This window comes from Oncorhynchus kisutch, linkage group LG2, assembly GCF_002021735.2.
Source record: "Oncorhynchus kisutch isolate 150728-3 linkage group LG2, Okis_V2, whole genome shotgun sequence".
NCBI lineage: Eukaryota > Metazoa > Chordata > Actinopteri > Salmoniformes > Salmonidae > Oncorhynchus > Oncorhynchus kisutch.
Genome location: NC_034175.2, coordinates 47,779,833 through 47,800,257, shown reverse-complemented (window position 1 = coordinate 47,800,257; position 20,425 = coordinate 47,779,833). Strand labels below are relative to the sequence as shown.

Genomic DNA, 20,425 nt, shown 5'->3' with positions numbered 1-20,425 from the left:
GGTAGTGAGTGTTGCTACCAAGGACAGACTATTTTTGCGTGCTACGCGCTTCAGCGCTCGGTGGTCCCGTTCTGCCAACTCGTTTGTCCTTGATTGTTTGGCGGCTGAGCCGTTGTTCCTCCTAGATGTTTTCACTTCACAATAAGCAGCACTAACAGTTGACCGGAACAGCTCTAGCAGGGCAGCAATGTGACTAACTGACTTGTTGGAAAGGTGGCATCCTATGACGGTGCCACATTGAATGTCACTGAGCTCTTGAATAAAGCCATTCTACTGCCAATGTTTGTCTATGTAGATTGCATGGCGGTGTCCTCGATTTTATACACCTGTCAGCAATGGGTGTGGCTGAAAGCGCAAATCTACTAATTTCAAGGGGTGTCCACATACTTTTGTATATATAGTGTAGTTTCTACAGTTTATAGAGTGCAAATGTTACATTTTGCAGTATTGGTGTTTCCGTTATGTATTCTTAAAAAAAAAAGGCCAACAGGTGCCTCACTGTCTCTCTCAGACAGTCTTGAAGCTGATGAGGTAGTCGGGGTAGGCCCCTGCATCACAGAACACCACATAGATAAAGGGATTCTGCAGGTCATTGACAGCACAGTCATGCAGGCCCTGATGGAGATCAGTAGGGTTCAGAGGGTTCGGCTCCTTCATGCCCCCCACCCCTAGGCAGGGATTACCCACTAGCACCCTGGCACGGTACATGTACTTTAGCCCACTGGCGTCTGGGTTGGAGTAGGCATCCTGGCATGAGTACCACGTCTCTTTGGCAAAGTAGGTCCCATCCCCGTAAACAGTAGCTGAAACCAAAGAAAATCCAAAAGATTCGAGAAACCGAATGATTCAAGAAAGTTTCAAGAAGTTAAAAATGAAATGAAATGGAGGGGTTCACTACAGGAATCTATAATGACTTGACAGTTTTTTAAGTGATAATTTGTTTGAATCTTTGTTTGATTAAGCTCTACAGAGCATTACTGTTATGATAATGGAGAGGACAGTGTATGAGTTGATAAAGAATGTTCTTTACCGTTTCTCCCACAAAAGCTCCTATTGAAACCACAGGCATTGATTTTCTGACAGATGTCTTTGGTGGTGCCATGGTAAAGGTTCAGCTCATTCTTGTTTTTAGGATACTTCTTATCCAATGCCTGTTTCTTCACTGCGTACCTCTGCCACTGGTCCTTGCTCTGAATCCTCTGGATCTGTAGATAAAGCATTATAGATATTGTCAGTGATACAAGCACTACATTCCTCTCCTGGTTGTATATAATCTACACTGAACACAAATATTTAAAGCAATATGTATAGTGTTGGCCACGTTTCATGAGGTGAAATATAAGATCCCAGAAATGTTCCATACACACAAAAAGCTTATTCCTCTAAAAGGTTGTGCACAAATTTGATTACACCTGTTAGTGAGCATTTCTCCTTTGCCAAGATTATCCATGAATCTGACATGTGTGGCATATCAAGAAGCTGATTAAACAACATGATCATTACAAAGGTGCACCTTGTGCTGGGAACAATAAAAGGCCACTCTAAAATGTGCAGTTTTGTCACACAACACAATGTCACCGATGTCTCAAGTTTTGAGGGAGCGTACAATTGGCATGCTGACTGCAGGAACATCCACCAGAGCCGTTGCCTAATCATTAAATGTTCATTTCTCTATCATAAGCCGCCTCCAACACCATTTTAGAGAATTTGGCAGTAAGTCCAACCGGCCTCACAACTGCAGACCATGTGTAACTACACCAGCCCAGCCAGGACCTCCACATCTGGCTTCTTCACCTGCGGGATCGTCTGAGAACAGCCACCCGGACAGCTGATGAAACTGTGGGTTTTGCAAACGGTCAAAAATCCTCTCAGGGAAGCTCACCTGCGTGCTTGTAGTCCTCAACAGGGTCTTGACTGGACTGCAGTTCGGCGTCGTAACCGACTTCATTGTGCAAATGCTCACCTTCGATGGCCACTGGCACGCTGGAGAAGTGTGCTCTTCACTGATTAATCCAGATTTCAACTATACCGGGCAGATAGCGTGTATGGCATGGTGTGGGTGAGCGGTTTGCTGATGTCAACGTTGTGAACAGAGTGCCCAATGGTGGGGTTATGGTATGTGGAGGCATAAGCTATGGAAAACAAACACTATTACATTTATCCATGGCAATTTGAATGCAGAGATTCCGTGAACAGATCCTGAGGCCCATTGTTGTGCCATTCATCCACTGCCATCACCTCATGTTTCAGCATGTCACCCATTGAGCATGTTTGGATGCTCCGGATTGACATGTACGACAGCGTGTTCCAGTTCCTGCCAATATCCAGCTTCTTCGCACAGCCATTGAAGAGGATTAGGACAACATTCCACAGGCCACAATCAACAGCCTGATCAACTGTATGTGAAGATGTGTCGCACTGCTTTAGGCAAATGGTGGTCACACCAGATACTGACTGCTTTGTTTGATCCACCCCCCTACCTTTTTAAAAAGGTATCTGTGACCAACAAGGTATCTGTATTCCCTAATCCATAGATTAAGGCCTAATTTATTTATTTCAATTGACTGATTACCTTATATGAACTGTAACTCAGCAAAATCTTTGAAATTGTTGCGTTTTACTTTTGTTCAGTGTATATCATATCAGTAATAGTTCATTTACCTGGACAATCTGAACGGTTGATTGTGTTTTAGTATTTGGTTTCTTGGAGGTTGCAACAAATTCCTTCTCTATGCTCTGGTACTCCCCTGAGTTAGGAGCCAGTGTGACTATCTCCAGATCCTTGCCGTCCATTCTGGTCCAGCTACGTGGGAACTGAATGACAGCTGAAAAACAGAAGCACAGTGGAAACCATTGAACAGATCATCAATGTAAAAACTCAGGATCAATGAGTTATTATCAAATACATTTTTATTATTTCAAGTCATATTCTTTTGATGTTCTGTATTATACACTTTTGATAAACTATACATTTGTATGAACTATAAATGATGCTTTACTATAAAGCTTTTTCCTAAACATATAACCAAGGTATTACCTGTGTCAGAATCTGCCACAAGGCTCCTTTTGACCCTGGTGATGGTCCCTTTGCTGTCAGTCTGCTGCATTCGGCTCAGATCAACAGTGAATGTCTCCCCCTGGTGGTTATATTTAAAACTATTGTCTTTCCTGTGGCAGGCCAGCTCCAGGTCATAGCTGAGACTCTGATCCAGCTCTCCCCAGACCTCTCCCTCCCCGGCCTCCCAGCGCACCGTCTCCCTCATCCTCTTCTCCTCTCCCTCCCGGTTATCCCTGTCCCTCGCCCCCAGCAGATAGTCCCTAATCTGGAGGACAGCGGAAAAAACGTTGTCTTTCTTCCCAGAGACAGTGACTTTGTTTGGGGATGCTACCAGGACACGGACCTGGTTATTCTGGCTCAGGGCCACGATGGCCTGTTTCTGCGGCTCCAGCAGCAGGGGCAAGTGGCTGGAGGGCAGGTCCTGGCTAATGCACTCCTCAGAGACCAGCTCGTCCAGAAGTTTCTTCACCTGAGCCAGGCTGGCAGGGGAGGACCCGTACACCTCAGCCTCCATACTGGGGAAGACCACCGCTGCTGTGGCGCTGGCCAAACACAAGGCTGGTTTGGTAGGAGCAGGCTGGGCTGGTGTGGTTTGTTGGACCGTTTTTGATAACTTTTTGGCTGTTGTAGAAGTAAATAAATAAAGAAATAATATGAGAAACATGCATAGTAATACTTGTGGAAAAGATTAAACACTTGGGTTACGATTAGGTTACTACTAACCAGCAGTCTTGGGTGTCACCTTTTTGAACTTTTTCATAACCTCATCAAAGTCCTTCATCATCTTGGTTTGGAATATAACAATGTGAATCGTTTTAACTGATGGGTTTCCGATGGTTTTCTGTAGCTCAGTTATTGCGTGCAACATTGCATTCCCAACCTCCACTGCTCCCAAGTTACCAGCACCTGTACAGGAGCATAAACATTTGTGTTTTTGGTGCCTGTATTTCTTTATCATTACAGTACATGCAAAGCAAATAATAAATGCCACTTTTAGGTTTTTAACAACGATACTACAATGTTATTACGCCTACCTGTTCCAAGTGCTGGGATGGAGACCGACTGGATTTGATTGTCTTCACACATCTTCAACACCTTGAGCATGGAGCTGGTGATCTCCTTCTCCTTGGTCTGCCCCACCATGTGAATGATGTGCTTGGCCTGGATGTTTCCAGGTTTGGTCATGACAACACCATCATTGGGTTGGGTCCCTGGGGTCAGAAAAGAAAGGCATTAGCATGTCTAACTTCTTACACAAACACCACTTTTTTTTATCCCAGCTACCCATATTTCAATTCTCGTTTACTTTGTTTGTATTTATGGAAGAAATGGGAGACTCATGCCTAAAGCTTTGCACTCGTCCACAACCGACTGTCCAGCAGCTTTTAGAATGGCTCCTGAAACACCTACACAGTGAGGAACAACATGAGTGTAAATATCTTCACTTGAAGACCTTTCTGATGAAAGAATATCAGATATGTTCAGCTGATCTGAAAGTTGGAATAGGGATCTTGCCTGAGTTCAGATCGAGGCTTGAGTTTGTACTGCTGACGATGGCGTCGGTTTTCTCCTTAGTGATGTCCCCACATACCACCTTGACCTTCACTGGCCCAATTACTGCTTCAATGGTGTTTCCTGGATAAAGGGAAAAGGTTACAGAGGAAGAATAAGTAGCAGACATCAACTGTCGCATAACATCACATGCCGTAATACATTGGAACTGTACAAACCTGTCTGGCCACTGCTGCCCTCTCCTTCCCCAGAGCTGGTGTCATCATCATAAATATCATCCTCAGAGTCACTGTCTTCATCATCATCATCACTACAAAGATCATCTTTATCCTGGTTGAGAAACCAAAGAATGGGTTTAAAAACAATAACTATACACAGTAATGTAAACTGAGTGTACAAAACATTAGGAACCCATTCCTAATATTTAGTTGCACCCCCCCATCCCCGTGGAAAGTGTTCCAGAGGGATGCTGGCCCATGTTGACTGCAATGCTTCCCACAGTTGTGTCAAATTGGTTGGATGTCCTTTGAGTGGTGGACCATTCTTGATACACACACACAGGAAACTGTTGAGCACAAAAAACTCTGCAGTGTTGCAGTTCTCGACACACTCAAACTGGTGCGCCTGGCACCTACTACCATACCCTATTAAAAGACACTTCAAATCTTTGTCTTGCCCATTCACCCTCTGAATGGCACACATACACAATCCATGTCACACTTCTCTCAAGGCTTAAAAATCCTTCTTTAACCTGTCTTCTCCCCTTCATCTACACTGATGGAAGTGGATTTAACATGTGACATCAGTAAGGGTTCATTGCTTTCACCTGGATTCACCTGGTCAGTCTGTCATGGAAAGAGCAGGTGTTCCTAATGTTTTGTACACTAAGTGTAAGTATACTATACATCCACAGCATGTCTGAAGTTAAGTTCTATTAACAATGGCAGTTATGACATTATTATTACAAAGTTAGTACATTTTCAATATTTCTTTAAAGCTAGAATCCTTAGCTACATACATTTTTGGACTTATAACATGAATGATATGTACCCATTGATTCTTGAAGAATATAACTTATAAATGCCTCATGAGCTTAGTTGAAATGTTGTACCCCACCAGAACCCAAATTATAAGCTTGTTTTACTCCATTGTTTAGAAACAACATAAACTAACACTATCCTCAAAACATGTTTAAAACTATAATTTGAATCATGGATGGCCAGTCCTTGCATCCATAGCTCTGTCTATAGATCTGAGAGTGGTTCTCCAGCCCTACCCCGTAGCTTTTTAGCGAAACGGGGGCTTTGTTATTGTTTCAATTAAGGATTCTAGCTTTAACATACCATCTGTCTAGTCTTCCACTGGTTGAGCCCCAGCTGACACTCCTGCAGGACCTTGTCCTCGTAGATGACAATATAGATCAGTTTGATGATGGTAGGAACGAGGCACTGTGATAGATGATCCTGGATGCCCTGGAGGATGGCACCAATGGAGTCGGCACCATTAAGGCCGCCACCTCCTACAATGAGAATGTTTAAAAAAAATAATAATAATCACTGCATTAGCTGTAGCTGAAAAATATGACAATAGCTGTGGATAACTCAACAAATTAAAATGCCTGCATGTTTGGAGCCTACAACTGTTTATAATAACCTGTAATAACACTGAACCACTAATAAACCATTGCCTACCAGTGCCCACAGCAGGGAAGGACACGGTTGTGATCTGTTTGTCCTCACAGCACTTCAGCACCTTGGTGACTCGTAGTGTAGTGTCAGCCACAGAGTGGGGCCCCAGCATGTGGAGGATGAAGTCACACTGCAGGGCCCCCCCACTGGTCACCCCTGCTGCATCAGCCCTCAGAGGGCCTTGAGAAATAAAGCAGATGACACACGGCAGAGAGACAGAGAGAGAGAAAAGAGTCAGACTAAATGGCTGTGATACACCACAGGTTACATTTTTCCTTAGATGGGAGACACTCACAAATGGTTTTGCACTCCTGTTCAACTGCGCTCCCAGCTGCTTTGAGAATCGCAGCACTAACTCCTGAAGAGAACATGTTTAAAATGAGGTTGTATCCAGTAGGTAGGAAGAAAGTTATATTAACAGAATAAATCATATTTTCCGGAGTGCGCTAACAATGTAACATTTTATGCCGTTTTTTTTCAGTATACAGACCTTTTGTTAAGCTGATTCTTGAGTTGGTGGTATTCACGATACCTCTGACAGTTTCTTGAGTGATGTCGCCTCTCCTCACTTCAATTCTGACACCATGGATTTTAACTAGGGGAGGGAAAAGGTCAACATTTCACCCACACATATTGTGATAACGATACCAATGCACATTTTAAAATAGGACACCATGAATTAATTTCAAATGTAAACAAATATGAATTAATTTCAAATTCAAACAAAGTATCAAAGTCACACCTTGATTTGGGGGAAGACTGGACTGAGAAGGTGTAGATGGTGATGCAGCCTTTGCCTAAATAAAACCCATAACCTCTAGTCATCACACTCATCAACAAAACATTTTCAAATGAGCCTTAGGTGAATTAAATCTACCTGCTCGATTTTGTGTGGGCCCAGGTTCCTTTCGTTAAAGTAATCTCTCAAGAGGTCAAAGATCTTTTGCTCAAAGGCCACTATGAAGATGATTTTGATGCTGGATGAAGGGATCTGTGATATGTGATTCTCCAGTCCTTTTAGTATGGCCTTGATGGAATCTTTGGGCTCAATGCCACCTTTCCCTGAAGCACAAGGCATCAGCATCCAAAGTGAGAAATAGATCAATTTAAACAAATAAATGGATTGATTAATCAGTACAATTGACACTGGAATGGAACATTTAGTTTTATAATATATTTCAGTTGAATCACCTGTGCCAATAGTAGGAATGGACATTGTGACTGCCTTCCTGTGCTCACACAGATTAAGGACATTCTCTATGGAGGTAGTGATATTTGCAGAATTCTTGGGCCCAACTATCTGAGCTATGTTCTTACAGTTCAGTTTCCCACCACATGAGAACACAACATCATTGTCCTTCAGGACACCTGGGGAAATTGGGACAAAACAAATCAGTATTCTGTGATTAAGGTTCAACACTAATGGTCTGGTAGCAAGCTGAATACTATATTATTTCTGGAAATATTGATTTTATAACCTAATCTTATCATATCAAGTATTATCGCTTGACTTAGTCCTCTTGTAAATGGGACTTCCTGGATAAATTAAGGTTGAATAAAAAAGTATGCCTTACCAAGTGATTGTACCATTCTTCTGCATTCATCCACTACTGATTTCCCAGCTTCCTTTAGGATGGCTCCAGACACACCTGTTGAGATAAGACATACAGTAAGTTAGAGACTTACCGTACACCGTCAAATGAAACCAAACTGAAAACAAACTGTGAAACATGTCATTAAAAACAATTAAACACACTTGCCAGAATTAAGATTCAGATGATGGTTGTTGGAATTCACTATGACATCCACCGTCTCTTTGGTGATGTCTCCCTTCTTCAGGAACACTGACACTCCACTAATAATCACTGTTAATAGAAGAAAAATTAAGAAAGCAGATCTAATTCAAATGGAACAATTACCCCACCGAAGACATTCTCCAAAAAGTATGCAGCAACAATCAATACATTACAGAATTAAAACACACAACATTATCCAGTCTAAAAAAGCATTTCCACTCCTCCGTAAGAGTCTCTCATCAATATTTTAAATTCATTCAGTGGCACTAACATATCTAGATGAAGCATGGATTGTAGACTATTCCATGCATCTGGTGTACAAGAAGAGAAGGCAGTCTTGCCTAATACTGTGAATGTCCTGGGGACTTTACCTTACAGAACAGGTATGGTAACTGCTGGTGGTGAAAGAAACCAGACTGCAGAGGTAGAGGGAGTTTACCCAAAAGGACTTTGTAGATGAACACATACAAATATAGCTTCCTGCGCATATAAAGTGAGGTCCAACCTACCATTCGGTACAAGGTGCAATGGTGGGTGAGTGACTTGGCATTTGTAAAAAAAGCGCAAAGATGCATGATAAACAGAGTCCAGTCTCTGTAAGACGGAGGAGGTTGCATGCATATACAACAAGTCACCATAATCAATTACAAAGAGAAAAATGGCCTGAACAAGCTTCTTTCTAGCCATAAGCGGGAAGCACGCCTTATTACGAAAATAAAGACCCAATTTCAATTGAAGCTTCCTCACAAGATTATCTAAATGAACTTTAAAGGACAACTTGTCATCCAACCATATACCTAGGTATTTGTAGGATGACACTCTTTCAATGGATAAGCCACCAGATGTGACAATGCTAACCTTCTCTGGCAGAGTTCGAGCTTTGGTAAGGGTCATGAATTTTGTTTCTTGTACATTCAAGACCAGTTTGAGACCACAAAGGGAGGACCGCAGAGACTGAAAAGCAGTCTGGAGCTCTTGAACAACCTGAACCAGGGAAGGAGAACATGAGTATATGACTGTATCATCTACATTTAGATGTAACTTTGCTGGTTGCATCCCACTTCCCAAATCATTAATAGAAATTGAGGACACAGGAGCTAAAATGGAACCCTGGGGCACACCTTTATTCATCTCAAGAAAGCTAGACTTGTGATTGTCAGTATGTACACATTGTGTTCTGTCAGAAAAATAGTTCCTAAACCAATGTGCTGCCCCTTCACTGAGACTGATGTTACTGAGTCATCCTAGCAACAATTTATGGTCAACTGAATGAAATGCCTTTGATAAATCCACAAACAGAGCAGCGCAATGTTGCTTTTTATCAAGTGCATTAATGATGTAATTTGCCACTGCCATAGCTACAGTTGTGGTGATGTGCCCCGATCTAAAGTCAGACTGAACTCTGCTCAGTATGTTATTTTTAATGAAGAAGTTTTTTTTAACTGAGTTCACTAGGGATTCATAAACTTCAGTAATAACACCAGCTGCTATTATTAAGAGGTAGGGATCCAGGTTGTCTGGACCTGCAGACATTTTAGTGTCTATTGCCTTCAATGCTTTATAGACCTCAGCATAAGAAACAGGCTGAAGCCTGAGGGTGGTTTTAACCTTCTAGACGATGAATTGTATCAACTCGCTACCCAATGTTTTTACTTGCGAAATATACGCTGAGCTTTTCAGAATTCACCGATAAATTGGTCCAACTGGAAAATTAAAGGCACAGAAACTGTAATTATTTGGTAACAGGAAATATATTTAGTTTTGTACTGACCAATGAAGATATTTTCAAACTTAAAAGTTAGATATCACAACATTTTGATTTAAAATCTTTTGGACATTGAGTCAGAAAATGATGCTCATATGATAGGTAAGATATACAAAATCTTGCAGAGAACATATCCAACGGACAATCTCAGAAAAAATAGATAAACTATTGGAACCAAGACTTGAAAAGAATAGATGTTGGCACAATATGGAGGGAATGTTGGAGCATAACTAATGCAATTAAAGGTAACTAAAATGTATGCTTATTTCAGTATAAACTAATGTATATAATTTATTATACAAAAGACAAAATTCACAAATTCTACAGCATAACGGTCATAATGTCTTAAGTGTAAAACTAACAATTACCCAATTATCCATGCTTTCTGGGAATGCTATAAAGTCCAAAAGTTATGGGCAGAGCTAGAAAGTTGGCTGTCAGAAAAATTACAAGGAAAACATACTTTTAATCCATCTGTCTGCATATTTCATAAGGTGGTGTAGTGAGATAAGCATTGGGCTGGATGATTCTCTTCTCATCACTCATCTTGAAAAACCTTATACTAAAAACTTCAAACACTTCAAACACAAATCAATTTGTGAGGACAGGGCATGCTATAGGTTTCCTGCAGTATTCAACCATATGGTATGATTATACAAAAAGTATGGTTGAAGGAACTAACCTTTGATGTCTGAGCCTGGCTTAGCCACTAGGGGTGGTGGTGGATGTGTGTTATGTGGGGCAGTGGCTGCAGAGGGAGCAGTTGGAGTTGTGCCTGTTGCTGTTTTGTTGGTTATTTGTTGTCGACGATAACCCTGTTGAATGAAGTAGGACAAGAAGAGGTTTGACTTTCAACGGGAATACTTGACCCCATTTACAATAACACTGCACATTTCCTCCTTAATCAAACCTAAGCATGTACCAAGGTTTGACATGGTATGTTAATCACAGATATAGCCAGGTGGCATTATAAATGAACACTAAACATCCAATGGAATGTTGAGAAGCGGACTTACCTCTCCTTCAATAGCCGACTGGAACTCCCCCACTATCTTGGCATCAGAGTCTATCACAAATATGTTCCTCAGGTGTTGGGGTTTCTGTTTAATGAAACCGAGGACTCCCTTGATAACTGCTGCACAGCTCTCTGTGACGGGAAAACCAAAGGTACCGCACCCCATCGCTGGCATCCATATGGAGACGCACTTCTTGATGTCTGCTTTCAGTAAACTGTCCTGGACCGTCGACTGTAGATTGATATTTCTAAGAGTTGAGGTGTCCTTCCCCCATACTGGAAGCACTGCATAGATGAGATGCTGAGCTCCAAGGGTGCCTGGGTTGGACAAGACCACATCTCCTGGCTGTAGAGTCTGCCTCTCCTTCAGGAACTTGTCAAACACCTTTGTGATATCAGGCCCACCAATCTGAAGGAACTGCTTAGCGATCGGAGTATCAAAGGACAGACTGCTGCTCAGAGGGCAGATCAAAGCATCTGCAGCATGTTGGGAGATGTTACCCTGACCAACAGTTAAAGTGACGCAACCTTCAATGTTGTATCTGCATTTCTGACAGTGGGTAATCACTGGTGATAGGTAGAGTTTGCACCCTAAATCCTTGAACTTAGCCTGCAGATCCGCTTGGTTTTTCTCTAGGACTTTGGACTCCCCGGCCTTGGAGTATGTGTACCTCTCCATTGTAATTGTACTGACCTGCTGTTTCACTGCATCTACGGCCTCTTTGATTTTATCACTCGCTGCCGTGATCTTCAGACAAGGAGATCCTAGTGTTTTGCATGGCAGTATAGTCACGCCCAGAGCCTTGATTTCAGGGACCTCTGAGAGGTTCATGCAAGAGGCCACAAACTCTACTTCCTGGACTGATTTGAGAGAGACATCCACTGTTTCCGGCTTCTTGTTGTCCAGGTATCCCCTCAACTTCCCTGCCACATCTGCCACCACACTGGAGAATCCACAGACTCCAATCTTCTCCTGTGTTACGGAGATGCTGACATTGTGGTTGTTCTTGGTGAATTTGAGGTCTCCATTAAGTATGGCAAAGAACTGTGCCCATTGTTCGCCATTGGTCACATGGGCTTGGTCTGGTGTGAGTTTGATGACTTCCTCTTTGATGACCTCATGTAATGTGTCTTCAGCTCTCTGGATGTCAGCTCTTTCTGCAAGGATCTGGATGGAACCATCACTAAGGAGGAATACAGACGATATGTGGTTCTGGGCAAAATGCTTCCTCTCAAACTTTTTCAGGTCCAGAGATTTCAAGAACTCCATCAAAGGCACTGATACATTATTAAGCAGTCTGGTTTCAACATTCCCTATTGCCTCATGGACAACACCTTCTGCGGTACTAACCTTGTTCTCCAAACCCTTTAGACATATAATGAAGCTTTCTTCATCTTTGGAAAACTCCACGTCCACTAGTTTGCCAGAGACAAGTTCCCAGATGATCTCAAACTTCTCTTTGGAGTCCAGTGAGATTTTTCTTACTATTGTGTTCCTCTCCATCTGAAGCTCATCACTGACCTTCTTCACCATGTGCTCAATCTTCTCCACAAGGGTCTTCACCTCATTCTGCACTCCTACCACCACAATCTCACCATTGCTCTTCTTGTAAGAGATGATGGCATCAGAGGATTTGAGACCAAGACAACTATTCTCAACCCTTTCCCAGACCTCCACCGCTATGGGCAGCTGAACCTCTTTGTATTTCTCTAGCAAGGCCAGAGCCTCTCTCTGGGCAATTCTTCCCCATTTAGGGCCCAGTCTGAGCATGCCCAAGGACTCCTTCTCCATGGTCATATCCAGCTCCATCTGTGGGGGTTCTGTGATCATATTGAAGGAGACGCTAGCATTGACCTTACGTAGTCCAGTTGTTAAATCCTGCTTGCGGGCTTCATCACATTTAATGAAGTTGAAAAGTGCTGAACTGAGACAAAGGGCTATGTTAGAAGGGATGTCTGATTGGAGGGCTGTTTGCCCTGTTAACGCCTTCTGCAGACTGGAGTAGAATAGCTGAGCTATGAGGTCCACCCCACCGAAATGATGCTTGTGTTCCGCAACCTGATAGGCAACTGAAATAAGGAGAACAGAGGGCAGAATTATTTACTGAACAGGTTAGCTTAAAACGTCATCCTATTTCTAGAGGATAATGTAATTGAAAAGGGGCCTACCATGACAGTCTTCAAAGGTGATGACCATGCTCTTGCCCTTGGTAACCCAGATCTGGGACTTGATATCTCCTCCTTTGCTCCTTTTGCTAGAGAAGTAGAGATTGAGGGCCTCCTCCACTCCTCCTTTGATTTGGCTCATGTCCCCCTGGACAAGCACAGAGTCTGTCAGCTCTAAATGACACGCCCCGATCTCCATGCCCTGGTACTTCTTTGATGAACATTTCCTAAGGAAGGACTTTATGTCTGCGTAACATAAAATGTTAATAGTTAGATTAGTATTGTATGCCGCTTTTTGGTCACTTAATGGCGTAATATTAGAGATAGTGTGTATACATGTTTTTGATGTATCTGTGGACCCACCAATGTTCTGTTTGAAACTGACCACTACTCCGTCTCCATCGTCCAGGGTCTCCCAGGCATGCTCAGCTCCTTGGCTGCAGCTGCCGATGAACAGAGAGATGATGTCGCACTTGCAGCTCTCATTAAACCCAGTCAGGACGAAGCGCCTGTTGTCCAGTTTCCCTTCCACAGCAGTGTCATTGTACACCTCCACAGAAATGCCATACTGATACTCCTTCTTGGCAAGGACTTTCTCTGCATCTGACAGGAGGTAAATAATTTATTGGTGGGCATGATTGTCCAAACAGACTCAAGAAATTAACTCATATGATGTTCACCTGTTGATATAAGTAGATGACATGTAATGTAACAATGTAAATTCTCTAAAATGCAAAGACTCAAATAGCAGCCATTGTGTTCTTGTGACTGGGAAGGAAGCATTTCCTCATGATCCATATTCCCAGCTATGATGAGACATTCCATTTTACAGTCATAGCAAAGCAACTTCTGAATGATAAACAAGTATGGCAGATCTAATTACAGTGTTTATTCCAACAGGTACAAAGTGGAAATGTACACTGATTACAGTAAAATAAATCCAAGTGTGTGGTTAATAATACAGTAAATCATATACAGTAAATCATATAATATGAATTGGAGGAAAGAATATTTAAATTATATAAGTCTATGTAAAAAAAAAACTCCTTACCTGACTGAAAGGACAGTTTGAGGATCCAGCTATTCTTGCCATGTCTTGTAATGCTGGCCCCTTCTTCTTCCGATGCAAACTGGTCAAAATACAATTTAAGGAGCTCCTTTTCAAGTTCCTTTGTGGTTCTAACAAGCAGTGTATGTGTGTTTGCTTTAATATCCTTATCCTCCCCTGAATCTGAAAAATAAACAGAAACACACACACACAGAGAGAGAGAGAGAGAGCATTAACATGAATATGATTCCCATACTGATGTTATACATTGATGAATAAGTGTCTTTATGAATATCAGTCTTACCTGCTTGACTGTCTGACACTGGCTGCTACATCACAGATAAAGACAAGCACAGAAAAACACATGTCAAAATATTGTAATATGGCAAACTTGATGCAATATAACAAATAAACAAAGAATCACCTTCTCTTCGGTGTTGAGTGCAGATTTTCCCACAAGAGTCAGATTGTCTCTTTTTGGTAAGAGAGGTGGTTTAACATTCTTCACTTTTGTTTCACCGCCATTCTCTTTCAGTTCCACTTGAAGCTCAACCACCCCAATGGGTTTTTTAAAATCTATCTTATGATCTCTTTTAGCCAACACTTTCTGCAGAGCTGGGGATATGATAAAATACCATCATTAGGTACAGTATATGTAGTCTCTGCCAAATTAACCCATTGTACAAAACCAGATTCTGCTGTTTTGGCTCCTAAGACATTACATTACTGAACACAATCTTGGTGCCTCAGATGTTTGTCAAAATACTTTACATTAACTGTTTATCACAATACTTCAGATATAGGCCGGAGCACAATAGATAAACTGTATAATTAGGCTAATGTATTCACAATCAGATTATGTGTCTAAATTGACAGTATGTACATATTTTGATTTCAAAATATTTTTATAATTACATGCATCTTCGAGGTAAACGAGCAGAGCCTTCTTCTTGTCCCCAGGATAGTCTTGAATTTGTAATACCTCTCCTCCAGACCTCCTTTTGTTTTTGAAGTACAAATCCAACTTGGATCTAATTTTGTCTAGGTCGTCTGGCAGACCCTCCAAAATCAGTGTTTTTTCCGTCATTATTCAGAAAATTAGGTCGACCTATATTGATTGAAGCGTGATCATACTTGTATGACTCTTATTTCAGAAACTTTGATTGCTCACCTGTCCTGTTGAAGTGACAGTTCGTGTCTCAGGGGAACGAGGATTCTGAGATTCCACACTCTGAAATCGTGCTAGTGTCTTTTTTTATTTCGGTTATTATGGAAAATCCGTGCTAATATGTTGTGTCGAGCCCAGATGGTTGCGCCCTGTATAGTGCATAAAATAACTTTCACTTTTGATTTTAACCTCGTGACTTCAAGGAATTTGAAGTATTAGTGAACAAGAAAGTTAATCGGTTCTCCACCGAGGTAAAGCCAGTTTTAAATTGGATATTCGACGGATATTCGCGCTTTCAAACCACTTGAGCCACAGACTCCAAATAAGTGTCATGATTTTGGACAAATTGCGCACAACATTGCACAGGTCTTATTTTCACGATTTGGACATTCATTCGCTTTCCAAAGCTAATAAACATGTGGAAATGTGAGCAAGCAGAATTTTGTATTCCTAGATTAATTAGTTAGGGAGCGTAAGCAATGTTAAACTTTTTCTACATTCGAATTTCAATAGCTCCTTGGTCATGTGACCTATTTGACTCAAACAAGGTTCAGAATGTCCACTCAGTGGGCCTACACATTGCACACCCTTTAGTTTGTCCATTTTCATCTCACACGGTTTTTCATAAATGTTTTAAAATTCATAATTTCAATAGCTCCTTGGTCATACTGACTTTAAAGAATGTACACTCAGCGGCCCTACACATTGCAGACCCTTTAGTTTGTCTATTTTCATCTCATGCAATTTTTCAATGTTTTTCAATGTTTCTAATTTCAATAGCTCCTTGGTCATGTGACCTACTGACCTCAAACAAGGTTCAGAATGTCCACCCCTCTGTCAATTTGATCGGCAGGCTGTAACAACAGATTGCTTTGATATGAACTTAATATGAGGGAACTAAAAATAAACAAACACTCACAGTATTGACTCTGCTAGCTTCAGATCTATGCCCAGATCCCTGAGAAGAATGTGACGTTTTTCCAGTAAGGAGAACGAGGGCAGTGATGACAGCGGTCAGTGCATCAAGGAAAAAGGTACAGGAATCAGGGCGGCCAGATATGAACAGACAAAGGGACCATGTCTTCTCATTTTGGATTAGCCTTTGATATATAATAGGATAGATCACTTACTTTTGTGGCTTGATAAAGGACAAATGAATGTATAGTAATGTACGGTACAAATCAGATTTGATCCTATTCCAGAGTTATCTATGTTCATTGTATGTGTAATACTGGGATTCCCCTTTTTTCCCTAGTGGTAGCACAGATCCTGAAGATCCTGAAGATCAACACCGACAGGGAGGAGGTGAGGGCCCTCGGAGTGTAGTGTCAGTAAAATAACCTCACACTCAATGTCAACAAAACAAAGGAGATGATCGTGGATTTCAGGAAACAGCCGAGGGAGCAGCCCCCTATCCACATCGACGGGACAGTAGTGGAGAAGGTGGAAAGTTAAGTTCCTCGCCGTGCACATCACAGACAAACTGAAATGGTCCACCCACACAGACAGTGTTTACTACATCACTACACCCTGGTTACACCTCCACACCTGGTGACATTCATTTACTACATTACTACATCCTGGTTACACCTCCACCTTCACACCTGGTGACATTCATTTACTACAGCACTACACCCTGGTTACACCTCCATCTCAACACCTGGTGACATTCATTTACTACAGCACTACACCCTGGTTACACCTCCATCTCAACACCTGGTGACATTCATTTACTACAGCACTACACCCTGGTTAATGTCACCAGGTGTGGAGGTGTAACTAGGGTGTAGTGATGTAGCAAATTAATGTCGCCAGGTGTGGAAGGGGACCTACTGACAGTGCGAAATAATAATAATGTGATGTCTGTGGTTGACACCAACTAGAAGTACTGAGGGACTAAAATTGGGATGCAGAGCTGACGTCCTGTCTTCATGAGGCCTCTTTCTAACTACCAAAACATCAGTGAAGTTTTACAAGAAATGCATTTTTGGAGCAAACATATTATACAAGAAGAATAGTTGGAAAATATCCCTACAATTCGTCCATAACGATTGGCTTATTTCTCTTTACTTTTGTATGTCTCACCAGCTACACTAAAACTTGGTGTTTCCAGTGGTCTCTACTGGCATGTCAACAGCACTGGTGTGGTTAAATTTCACAGCAGCGTACTGGACATCCTCCTCCTGTTTCTGGGGTTGAGACGGTTGGGCAGTGGAGTATTCAGGCACTTCCTGGTTTCTGTGTTGAATGCTGGCATATTGAACGTTATCCTGGTTGTCTGTGTCCACTGTCGGTGCTGCAGTATGGGTTATGGCCATGCCTGAGATGTTGTCATACACGGGACTAGAGTCTTGCTGATGAGGAGAGAGGGCAGACAACATGAGGGTTGAAAAATAAAGTAATACCACAGTCATTGAGTCCATCTCTTCAAAGACCACTTTAGTTCTCAGTCAACTGATTCCAACACTCACCTGTCCATTGTCTACTGTGTCTCTTGTGTCAGAGGTGGATTTGGAGGCCTTCTTCCTGTTTTGTAAATTAAAGAATGAATGAACATGAATGGATGAATCAATTCAAATCAATCAAGATCAATTATAAAAAACACAATGTAAAAGAGGTAAATTATTCACTCACCTGAACCACATAAGGACAGAGAGACAGAGGATGAGAACCAGAACAACCACTATGATTCCTATAGATGCATTCTTCACAGAAGCTTGTTTCTCTAAAGCATAAAGAATGATATGAATGTTATCTGATAGTGTAACTTGAAATTTAAAATAAAAACACAATCTTACCGGCTACAATGATCAATTGAGGTGTAGATATCTGGGCTCCAATTGTATTCTCAGCCTCACAGTAGTATTCTCCACTGTCCTCAGAGCTGATGTTAGTGATGCTGTAACTCTGTCCTGATGCTTTTGGTGAGGTTACGTTCTTCTTGTACCAGGTGTATTTGTCCACAGTTGGGTAGGCATCACTGCTGCAGGTCAGAGTCACTGAAATGCCCTCCACTATTTTACCAGAAGGACTGACTGATACTGACACTCTCTTTGGGCCATCTAGTGTTGGGAATGAACACACAGTGTAACCAAAGTATAATACTAGAATTAAATTGGTTAGATTATATATATTTATTGTACTCACATCTGACAGTGAGAGTCTCTTCAGCAGAGGGGAGATTCTCATGGCCGTTTACAGCACAGGAGTATCTGCCTGTATCCTCACTGCTGACTGGGTCTAGGTACAGGTAGTTACTTTTGGTCTTTGGGTTTGTGAGACGTTGTCTGTTCTTCTTCCAGATGTAGGTGGGGTTGGCAGTCAGAGTACAGGTGGTGCTACAGGTCAGTGTCACAGGCTGTCCCTCTGTCACTATAGTTTGAAATTTTGCCTCCAGGCCTGTGATTAAAAACAAACATTATAACCTTATCAACTTACCCAACAACCATTGTAAGCAAATGACACAAGACGTCCATATTATATACAGACTGTCATTCCTAATGTACTGTATAATATCAAATTAAAACAGATTTCCAAAGACTTGAATGTAACTGATAAAGTATTACAAAATAGTGTACCTGTGACGGACAGCCTGACTCCAGGACTGCCAGAATAGCTCTCACTTCTCACACTTTGAAAGACATGACCTTGTATGATCTGAGTCCTAAATGTAAACCAGTACTCAGCTGAGTCACTCTCTCTCAGGTCTGTGATTCTCAGGGTGCAGTCATTCACTCCACACGATCATCATGCTGAGGTTTCACAACAGACCATCTATAGAACCATGATGTCCCTGTGACTGTATGACCTCTGGGATATGTATAAGAGCAGGACAGATCCACTGTTGACCTCTTCAAGGCACAGATACTCTGAGGGTTGTAAGTCACCCTCCAGCCATTCTGACCTAGTACCACTGCAACACAGTCACACATCACAGGGCAACTAAAGAACCATTAAAGAAACCCCTGGCCCACACCCAATTTTTTTCACCAGTTGAGGAGAGATAAGCGAATGGAAACCACAAGCATATACTATATGTGAGGTGTGAGGAGCAAATCTAAATATTAACAAGGAAATTAATCACTTACAACAAATGAACATTGAGAAGCAACTTATTGTGAATTGTTAGAATTGTTTAGAAATGTCTATAGATTGAATAGCAAAGGATAGGAAAAGGATGGTTACTGAAAGGTTAGGAATAAGACCATACCTGTCTCAGACCAGATAAAGACCATCAACACACTTCCTGCTGTTCTCAATGCCATTGTTGCATCTCCATGCAGTCTTACAAACAGAACGGTAGACAACTAAAACACACTTTATAACTGGTGAATAACTGCACTTGATACTTAGCACACAACGGTATTATATATATATATATAGCTCTAAATACATTTCCCCCTCTAATTCTGACCATAGCGTTAAGGCCAACGATCCTATCATTATCACAATATATGGTTTATTACTAAAAACATCAAATTAAACACAATGTTATTAGATATTGTCACACGTACTTACAGAGTGAAGTGGAAAGGACTTGTACAGTAAATCAACTGACTAGCAGTGTGTGGAAACAGGAACTAACAGTGTGGTTGGCACATATTGAAAGTAGCTGATAGAGCTGTCATTCCACTGTAATGGTTTTCTAGGTGTGAAGGAGAGTCGGACCAAAATGCAGCGTTGTGATGATTCATGTTATTTTAATAAAGGAAAACCTATACATGAAAAAACTACCAAAATAATGAAAACTGAAACAGTCCTATCTGGTGCAAACAGAGACAGGAACAATCACCCACAAACACACAGTGAAACCCAGGCTACCTAAATATGGTTCCCAATCAGAGACAATGAATAACACCTGCCTCTGATTGAGAACCATATCAGGCCAGACATAGAAATAGACAAACTAGACATGTAACATAGAATGCCCACTCAGCTCACACCCTGACCAACCAAAACATAGAAACATACAAAGCAAACTATGGTCAGGGTGTGACATCCACTTTAGACATTAACATAGACGATGCTGTTACGATGAGCGTAGGGGGGGAACCCAAGAGCGGACTCAGAAGAGGAAGTCGGGATGAATGTGTTTATTGAACACAGAGAAATATGAAGTGCAGAACCGGGGTAGCTCAGATGAGTTTAGAATGAGGTTGGAGTTGCCTGAGCAGGACAGGGAAACGGGTCCTGAGGGGAATCCAAGGTA

The 20,425-nt window shown here is 41.7% G+C and overlaps 1 protein-coding gene across 1 annotated transcript; it reads right to left on the bottom strand.

Moving 5' to 3' along the window:
* Nucleotides 1-314: 314 nt before the first annotated feature.
* LOC109867464 (uncharacterized) lies at nt 315-15,438 on the bottom strand. Its single transcript, XM_031802138.1, has 26 exons — nt 14,964-15,438; nt 14,473-14,663; nt 14,353-14,377; nt 14,052-14,231; nt 13,364-13,603; nt 13,004-13,246; nt 10,836-12,904; nt 10,502-10,634; nt 8,013-8,123; nt 7,833-7,907; nt 7,450-7,626; nt 7,136-7,320; nt 7,001-7,055; nt 6,749-6,853; nt 6,554-6,616; nt 6,262-6,438; nt 5,914-6,089; nt 4,789-4,900; nt 4,574-4,693; nt 4,402-4,464; nt 4,093-4,269; nt 3,782-3,964; nt 3,038-3,679; nt 2,662-2,825; nt 1,031-1,205; nt 315-803 (listed from the first exon to the last, which is right to left on the bottom strand). The coding sequence occupies exons 1-26, from the start codon at nt 15,133-15,135 to the stop codon at nt 508-510; spliced, it is 6,309 nt and encodes a 2,102-aa protein (XP_031657998.1). The 5' UTR covers nt 15,136-15,438; the 3' UTR covers nt 315-507.
* Nucleotides 15,439-20,425: the final 4,987 nt, after the last annotated feature.